At 34.7% G+C, this 9,238-nt stretch overlaps 2 protein-coding genes across 3 annotated transcripts; both read left to right on the top strand.

The window, feature by feature from the left end:
- The first annotated feature begins 2,154 nt into the window (after positions 1-2,154).
- Positions 2,155-5,350, top strand: LOC139086124 (delta(9)-fatty-acid desaturase fat-6-like). 2 transcript variants are annotated; one of them, XM_070634453.1, is made up of 5 exons: positions 2,155-3,307; positions 3,365-3,587; positions 3,648-3,778; positions 3,870-4,075; positions 4,141-5,350. In XM_070634453.1, the coding sequence occupies exons 2-5, from the start codon at positions 3,434-3,436 to the stop codon at positions 4,646-4,648; spliced, it is 999 nt and encodes a 332-aa protein (XP_070490554.1). In that variant the 5' UTR covers positions 2,155-3,307; positions 3,365-3,433; the 3' UTR covers positions 4,649-5,350. The 2 variants fall into 2 exon arrangements, with proteins under 2 accessions (XP_070490554.1, XP_070490553.1); XM_070634452.1 differs by having other exon boundaries at positions 2,155-3,587.
- LOC139086125 (delta(9)-fatty-acid desaturase fat-6-like) lies at positions 5,251-7,231 on the top strand. The gene is made up of 4 exons (XM_070634454.1): positions 5,251-5,398; positions 5,459-5,589; positions 6,369-6,574; positions 6,633-7,231. The coding sequence occupies exons 1-4, from the start codon at positions 5,251-5,253 to the stop codon at positions 7,135-7,137; spliced, it is 990 nt and encodes a 329-aa protein (XP_070490555.1). The 3' UTR covers positions 7,138-7,231.
- Positions 7,232-9,238: the final 2,007 nt, after the last annotated feature.

Raw genomic sequence — 9,238 nt, 5'->3', positions numbered from 1 at the left:
CAGACTGAAATTTTGTATGGAAGGGGTATTCAACTATGTACCAATATATATTATTTAAATTTCTAATGAACGTTATGACACTTTATTTAGATAGCTGTTTTCGCATCAACGCAAATCCACCTCACATGGACACATCTAACAACACAACAGCATCTAACCCTCAAAAATCTGCACAAAAAAATAAATTTCAAAAATAAATAAAAACTTCACTTATTCAATGTTAGCCTCCCGTGTGGCATGAAAGTAGATTATGTTGAGGGGTTGATTGTTGTTCAATTGCAATGAAAATTGTTCAACCCTTCCACATAGATATTAAAATTCTCAACAAAAAGCAAAATTCCATTTGAAATGTTGCCCTGCAATTACTTATATGCTGTAAAAAGTAAGCAAGAACAGTCAAAAAGTCACAAGAGAGGGAAAAAGATGAATTTCTTGAATGCTCAATTTTAATTTTACATTTTGTGACATGATAATGGATGGTGTATAGAGACAACATGCAATTTATGTTCATTATTGTTGATGATACTGTCGTCTGTTGTGTCATGTATGTCCTTACATCATCTGTGAATCTGCTGTAAAATCCCGCTGAGATTCTCATTATTAAATTACACAAAAACATGCAAATTCATATTTTACAATCAGCACAGCCACAAAAGCAGAGCAACAACAATTGTTGTTAGAATTCCTTTGAGACACTTCCGATTTTCATTCCTTAAAAAAGTTCCCCACTTTTTTTTTGCAATTAAGCTGTTATTTTAATGCACTTTATGGATAACGATGTTAATTTTGACTGTGTCGACTGCCAGGCACATTCTCATTCTCAAATAACACAGATTTTTACTTTGATGGTGCCTATGAAGCTGTTTACTTAATAAATTTATGCCCTAAAAGCATTTTCTTTCTTTTTATTCTGTAAATTATCAAAGAGAAATGCTTTTGTGGTTACAATGGAAATGCTTAATGGCTATTATGAGATTTACAATTAGAGATAAGGAAGTTCTTCTGATTTACGTTTAAAAATTTAATTTGTGGATCTTATTAGAATTTTAATATGAGATGCAGAGTTGCAAATATCGTACGTAATGACAGGCACCTGTGACATGCAAAAACCGTACAAATTCCTGATAATTTGTATGGTTTTGGCGGGTTTTGGCCTGTCACAAGTGCTTGCTTTGCAATTCTGGTGACAAGAAATGACACAGACAGCCAAATAACTTATGGAAATAAGTTTTCATTAGAGACTGAATAACACATCGATCTAAAATCCAAGCCGACGTGATTTTGACGACAAATCAAACCGCAAGCGGCATCAAATCAGAGTGACAGAGTGGGCTAAGTTTACATTCGACACAATGGTTGGTCGGGTTGGTCTCGTGTCAGATTTTGGATCGATTAATCGATTTGTGTTATTGGGTAGAATTAGAGTCGGAAATAGATAAGGCTATATTCAGCGATATAGCTACCTTTAGTAGTTATCTATGAGAAGTCATCCCGAGCGACACATTGCAACGTACCGCGTTTATTGTCATACGAAGATGTAGCAATGTCAAAGCGAACACGGTGTGCTGTTCGAAGATGGATCATAACTGCTCTGAGTGGCTAGAGAAGCAATAAATAGAGTTGCTTTGTATTGTATACTCAGGGCAACACTCCCGATCGACACACGTTCTCCATGACAGCCAGTTGACGGCCACATGGTATTCATGTGGATTCTCATTGCAGTTAATATGAAAATTGTCTCTTGGATCCCCATGGCAACCAGTTGGCAGCCATGAAAATTTTGTGCAGATCGGGTCTAGTTCAAAGGTCAGTAATTATCATGTAAAGCAAGTCTTATGTAAATTGAGCAATGTCCAGCAAGATTACTTCTACTTAACCTGTACCAAGCATGTTTACATCTTTTGCCGTACATATTAATTGTGTTCCATGACCTTCAACATACCGATCATTCCACTTCAAATTCTCTTAATTACTGAGTATTTTTAACTATTACCTATTTTTAAAACTTGAATAATTAATTCAATTGACAGAACGCACATGTGCTTCACTCATTCGTATCTGCTGCTATTATTACTTTGTTATTCATTTCAAAGATATTTGAATTATCAAGTGTGGCTTTAAAATTTAAAGAATAAGAAAAAAAGTACAAATATATTGAGTGTATCCAAAAGTATTGAACTGAACAGGCTTAAGATCATTAACATAATCCAAATAATTATACAGCATATAAAGTATAAATGGTAATGTATGTACATAGCATGGGGCTACTAATTATGAGGCTATTCAGATGTTTATGTACTCAATATAGAAGCATTGAATTGTTAAGTGTATTGGAACCAAACACAAGAAGAGGTAGATACAGAGTTGGAGCACACGCACCTGGGATAGACAAAAACCTTACAATTTCTTGATCATTTGTATGGTTTTGTAAGAAAAAAACCATATAAATTATCAAGAATTTGTACGGTTTTTGTCAGTCACAGGTACCTGTATTGCAACTCTGGATAGATAATTAGTGAAAAGAAGAGAATCTTGAATCAACTAAATCCAGCAATTACTGGCATGACGTCATTTTTGAGACATGACGTATTATCACAATTATCCCTAATACTGACGTAGTTTGGAGCTTTCAATGTCTTTTCTCTTCTTGCTTATATTCCTACCGTATTCGCGTGCCAATCAATTGCCATACAATCCTGAATACTTCCGCTAGACTTGCTATGATAACGGTGTGAATCTACCTGCTTTAATCTTGTTTTTATTAATTATTATCATTAACAGTTTTATTAGCAGATTTAGTAAAAGTTAAGAAGAGAAGGATAATTAATAGCATGGACCTTATACTCAAATATTTTGATGAAAATAAGTAATTTTATTTTTGACAGTCCTCGTGTTAGTGAGGGACTTGAGCGCATTTTTGCCTAGAGATCAGTATATGATCAACAAATATCAATGTAAGCAGTTCAATGAACACACTTAGTTGTCTATAATTCATGTTTCTATAAGATATTAGTCATTTATCCTGATTTTTGGACGCATTTTCATCTTGAAAAGTAACGGTCAATTTTATTTTGAAAATTAACGGTTAAATAAAATTCAATTTTTTAGTGAAAGAAAAATTTTCAAGTGAATCTGTAAGCAGAAAAATTATTAATTAAGGCATTAAGCGATAGTTTCAAGTTACCAAAACAAGTGATAAATCAATAGCTCACTCCAATGGAATCAATGCTTCAAATCAAAGCACTCTACGATGTCTGGTTGCTGAGATGACGCATTTCAGCCAACTACTCAGCTAGTTGTTCAAAATGTAATTTTAATTTTCGTGTTTCTTTTTCAATAATTCGCTAAAAAAAATATTTTCAAGTATCCAACTTGTAGTTTTCTGTTTGTGCCACAGTCTTAATATATTCGTCGAATTTATAGGATATAAATCATGGACACAGAAATAAAAGATGTGATAGAAAAAAAATATGATATTAAATTTGTTAAGCCGATGCTATTGTTGGCTACATTTATTGCAACAGGAATATTAACAGGAATTTATTGTGTAATTTTTGAGCCCGTTAGTGGAAAGACTTATTTATGGAGTGAGTTAAAGGATTATCCTTAAAAATTAAGAATGTAAAATTTATTCTGGAATCTTCCAGCATTTGTACTATTTATACTTGGAGGACTTGGACTTGGACCTGGAGCACATCGTTACTTCTGTCATCGTTCCTATAAGACTAATCGTGTGATAAAAATTTTTATGATTTTTTGTCAGCAACTCTCAGGAGTGGTAAGTCAATAACAAGATTATTCTAGTCACTGGATTCGTTCCTGATGACAAAAAAGCACAATTCTAACTCATTTAATGCTTAATACTCTAGAAATCCGTCCATACATGGGTCAGAGTTCATCGTACACATCACAAGTTCTCGGACACAGACAGAGATCCAGTGAATATTAATCGTGGATTCTTTCATGCCGCTATTGGATGGTTTTTGATTGAACAAACACCTGAATGTGCTATAGAATTAGCCAAAATACATATGGATGATATTACATCGGACGACGACTTAAATTTCCAATACAAGTAAGAACTTTACATACCAAAACACTTACAATGTAGTAACAAGTATCAATTAATCATTATTTCAGACACTACTCAATTCTGTATGCGTTAATAACAATAATACTTCCAGTGATCATTCCATACTATTATTGGAATGAATCATTATTAGTTGGATTTGGATTGAACATGATTAGACATGGATTGAATATTTATCAACAAATTGTAGGAAATAGCTTCCTACATATGAATGGAAGAAAACCATATGACGGTTCATATACAGCTATTGACAATGACTTTTACAATATTGTCACACTTGGTGAAGGATATCACAATTTCCATCATGCATTTCCGTTCGATTATCGAGCTAATGAGCTTTTTGGACTTGCACACATCACATCATTATCGAACCTTTATATTAATGTATTAGCAGCATTCGGATTGGTGTATGACAGGAAATTTGCATCACCACAAATGATAGCCAGGAGGGTAACAAGAACGGGTGATGGAAGTCATCCCTTATCAAAAAAATATTTGAATGATAGCAAGTCATGGGGTAACGGTGACATTGCTGTTGATTCGAATGATAATGAGTAACTATAGTATAAACAAAGTGCGTCATATTTGCAAATGTGCTAAAAATTAGCATAAAACTCCTTTCTAAGATTCATTTTTTTTGTTTGGGTTTTTTCAACTATTAGTTTAATGCAGTGGTGGACAACCTTTTATTATTCGCGGTCCATATTGGTGGTATGACTTGACCAAAACTGCATGCGGCATACGGTTCATGGGATTTCAAAACAATTTAGTGGGCCGCGGCACAAAAGTTGTCCAGCACTGATTTTTATGTTATTTTTTTTGATTTTATTAATTGAGGTACGAGAATGATTCGTAAAAAAAATATATAATAAAGTGCTGTAGGCTTCTCCTCCTTTAAACAATTCAGTGTCATTTGTGTACATACACTTGTCGATCGACTGTAACCTTGTGTATGAGGATACCGAAACTTGCTTTTTTTCGGGTTTTTTTTTTCTCTCTTTGTCTTGCCCAATTAATCATTAGTGTTTTCGGTGCTTGCATAAGAAGTTTCTAGAAGGAAGTAACATTTCATTTTTGAATTTGCTGTTATGTCTTTTTCCACCATAAAGTCAGTATTAGTTTATCTGTCATACAAGAAAGATATATGTTAAGAAATCAAGATGGAACCTAAAGATGTAACTGAAGAGAAATATGTAATAAAGTTTGTTTGGCCTATGGTGCTGCTTGCTTTATTCATTGCAATTGGAGTTCTAACTGGAATTTATTGTCTTTTATTTGAAAAAGTTCTTGGATACACTTATATATTTAGTAAGTTTGACTTAATTAAAGGATTAATGAGAGTATTAATTATTTTATTATATTTTCCAGCATTTACAGTCTTTATACTTGGAGGACTCGGACTGGGACCGGGAGCTCATCGCTACTTTTGCCACCGATCCTACAAAACTAATCGTGCTGTGAAATTGTTCATGATCGTTTGTCAGCAATTATCAGGAATCGTAAGATATGTTGCAATTATTTAATTACATTTAGTTTTAGGTTTAGATTAGTTGTGATTCATGGCTTCATTCCCAAGCGACACAAATGAAGAAAGCTGTGACATGGAACTTTAAGGTTCGGGTAAACCTCTTTTGTTAACACCAAATTGAAGTCGTCATTTTTGGTAGCCAATTGGGACTCAAACGGAGATGGCTTCCATCTACGACGGCCATTTCCATATGGCTACCAAAAATGGCGGCCTCCATTTAGTGAAAATAAAAGAATCTTAGCGGAACCTTAAAAGCTCTGAGATGCAGTCTACTAAATTTTTGTCGGCCTTAGATAGAACCTGAAGCAAGAATCCTTAGCAGACAATGAGCATACTCACCTAAATCAGAGGTGGATACACTGTAATGCCAAGCCTCGATCGGAGTTAGAAATGGCATACGAGTCATGGAATTTCCAAAGATTTTTGGCTGTACACAGGATGCCCACCACTGATCTAAATGAAGGCTCTTATGAGAATACTTAATAATTATGATTAAGCGTGCTTAATTTTGTGAGGATATTCATGATCATGATCCTTGTCTGTTCTGCAATATTGCAAAGAATTGAACGATTCTGAAGAATCAGGACATCAACGATCCATTTGATGATTTTACAATAACTGATCCAATGTGACCCGAGGACGATTAAATGTGCAACTCATAACAAGACATATTATTTGCTGACTAATCGTTGCCTGTTCCACTCGGGTTGAAATAATTCAAACTTAAATTTCTTTTTTTTGTTTCTTTAGAAATCCATCCACTCATGGGTCAGAGTTCATCGCGCCCATCACAAATTTGCTGATACAGACAAAGATCCAACCAGCATGAAGTATGGGTTATTCCATGCCGCTATTGGATGGTTTTTGATTAAACAAACACCTGAAGCACAACATGAATTGGATAGAATTTACATGGATGATGTAATTGCTGACAATGACTTGAATTTTCAATTGAAGTAAGAATTTTGTTTACAAGATTTATATACATGAAGTGACAATCAATTGTTCTTTCAGATACTACCCAATACTTTATACTGTAGTTACCATAGCTCTACCATCAATTGTTCCATACTACTTTTGGAATGAATCATTATTAGTTGGATTCGGAATGAATATGTTTAGATATGGACTGAATATTTATCAACAAATTGTAGGAAACAGCTTCCTGCACCTGAATGGGAGAAAGCCTTACGATGGGTCATATACAGCAATTGACAATGACTTTTACAATCTCGTTACACTTGGTGAAGGATATCACAACTTCCATCATGCATTTCCGTTCGATTATCGAGCTAATGAGCTGTTTGGACTTGCACACATCACATCATTATCAAACCTTTATATTAATGTATTAGCAGCACTAGGATTAGTCTATGACAGGAAATTTGCATCACCACAAATGATAGCTAGAAGGGTAACAAGGACGGGTGATGGAAGTCATCCTTTATCAAAAGCATATTTAAATGATAGCAAGTCATGGGGCAATGGGGAACCTGAAATGCATGCGGATGACGAATGAGGCTTAGAGAATATTCTGAACAAAAAAAAAAATATATCAAAATTTTAAGGAAGTAATCAAAATAAAATATATTACCTAATATGGGACAGACTAAGGATCATTGTGTAGATTACTTAGTTAGGTACTGCAACCATGTTCCTATATGGAGCTTAGGTTACAACAAAAGGCTTTACTTCAAACTCTGTTGCTGGCTCTGTCAAGTACTTTTCTGCGCCAAGAAGCTTTTGTCTGGATTAAAGCATCAAAATTACTTACTCAATGTAAACATAGAGCTTAGCCTATAGCAACAGATTCAAGCGGAGTGATTTAGTGCTTTAAATTATATAAATATTGTCATTGTGACTTTTGAGCCAAAATTTTGTCGACAAGTTGTGCTTTATTGGGTCCAAAGATCATTACTCATTCTAGAAAGTTGCCATTTTTGCAAATATCACTAGAACAGGATTTTAAAGATATTATGGAAACTACGTACGTCAGAACATACCTCAAAATATAACAATAAGAAATGTCAGAAGATATAGATATGGGTTCGACGTCCATAGAAACTTCATATTCATTGAATTACCAGAAATTATGAAATTACGAGAATCATCAAGTTCATCAAGGTCCATAAAAATAACCTTCCTCAAAATAACAAAATTCTGTTTACTATCTCATGTATGGAATTAAAGATTGACAACAATCTGATGATGCTGTTGCGTACGAACTTTCAAGGTTATTGTCAGTCTCATTTCTTCAATTACTTTTCCTGTATCTTTCGTCCGTACATATGTATTTTAATTGTTACTTTTTTGATATTTCGGTAAACTGTAAACAGGTAGACACGAAATCTCATTGATTTATTGCCATTAACATGTTGTTGAAATATCGCTAGAACTAATCTGCAATTGAAAAGTGGCAAAAATACTCAAAATTAATTGCTGAGTGGCTGTAAACATTTAAATATTTCAACAACAACTTCTTCTTTAAATTCCGAATGACTCAAAGTTCAAGTTACTCAGCTTGTAGTTGTCATTGGTCTACATTCGGCATCAAAGATGTAATAATTAGTTCTTATTGTCTGATATTAATCACGGCTTATATCAGCTTCTTTTGGTATTTCCATTTTGTCTCTGTTCTGTCTCCTTTTCTACCGTTATACGCCGTCCAATCAACACGAAGAAGACACCATGTCATGATGATTTGCTGTTTATCGTGTTGTGACGCATATGACAATACGTCGTGTTCGGGATATAATTTAAGAATTCATATTTAAATCTGTCAAGGTCATTTGAATGTCAACTCAATCTTAAAAATGTCATCGTCACATACAACTGCCTTAAATCTGATCAATTTAGTCAATAAAGTATTGTATATGGCATAGTACGCTATTAATACTCCGGTCATTACCTCATGTCATCACTTAACATTTTTTGTCAATTGATTTTCATCTTAAGTCAAGAGTCTTAACTTCTACAAATGATTTGTTTTGTACAAAACCCGAATAACACAAATCGGTGTTAATCCAGTGTTGTTCAAACTGTGTTCCGCGGTACACTGTCTTACGAACAAGGAGCCATGGCGCCCTGCGTTAATACCAAGGTTCCGCGGTGCAACTCCTTATCACCAAGGTTCCGGAGTGCACTGCTATACCACCAAGGTACCGCGGTGCACTGCCTTACCACGTGCCTTACCAACAAGGAGCCGCGATGCACTGGCTTACTACCAAGGTGCCGCGGTGCACTGCCGTACCATCAAGGTGGCGTGACGCACTCTCTTACCACTTGTTTATCATCATGGTGCCGCGACACAATAGTGTGCTACCATTTTTTCGGGAAATGTTATGAACTGCATGCCATCAAAGTGTGCCGCGGACCAAAAAAGTTTGGACAACTCTGGGTTAATTACCCTGAATTTACGTTATAAGCCAGTGGCTTATCGGAAGAAAAAAGTTTTCGAAATCGTAAAAAAAGGCTTAATAACGAGTAATGGCTTAGTAAAAAAATGTAAACAAATGAAGAAAAAATTACAAAAGTCCTCGTGTTATTGATCGAGGGACTTAAGCGCATTTTTGTCCCAGCGATCAGTAATTGATTAATAAGTCACTTCCAGACCTTAAAAA

This window comes from Chironomus tepperi, unplaced genomic scaffold, assembly GCF_022539635.2.
Source record: "Chironomus tepperi strain 1889 unplaced genomic scaffold, CSIRO-AGI_Ctep_v1 contig_85, whole genome shotgun sequence".
Taxonomy (NCBI): Eukaryota; Metazoa; Arthropoda; class Insecta; order Diptera; family Chironomidae; genus Chironomus; species Chironomus tepperi.
The sequence above is the reverse complement of the archived record's forward strand: the minus strand, read 5'-3'. Positions and strand labels throughout refer to the sequence as shown.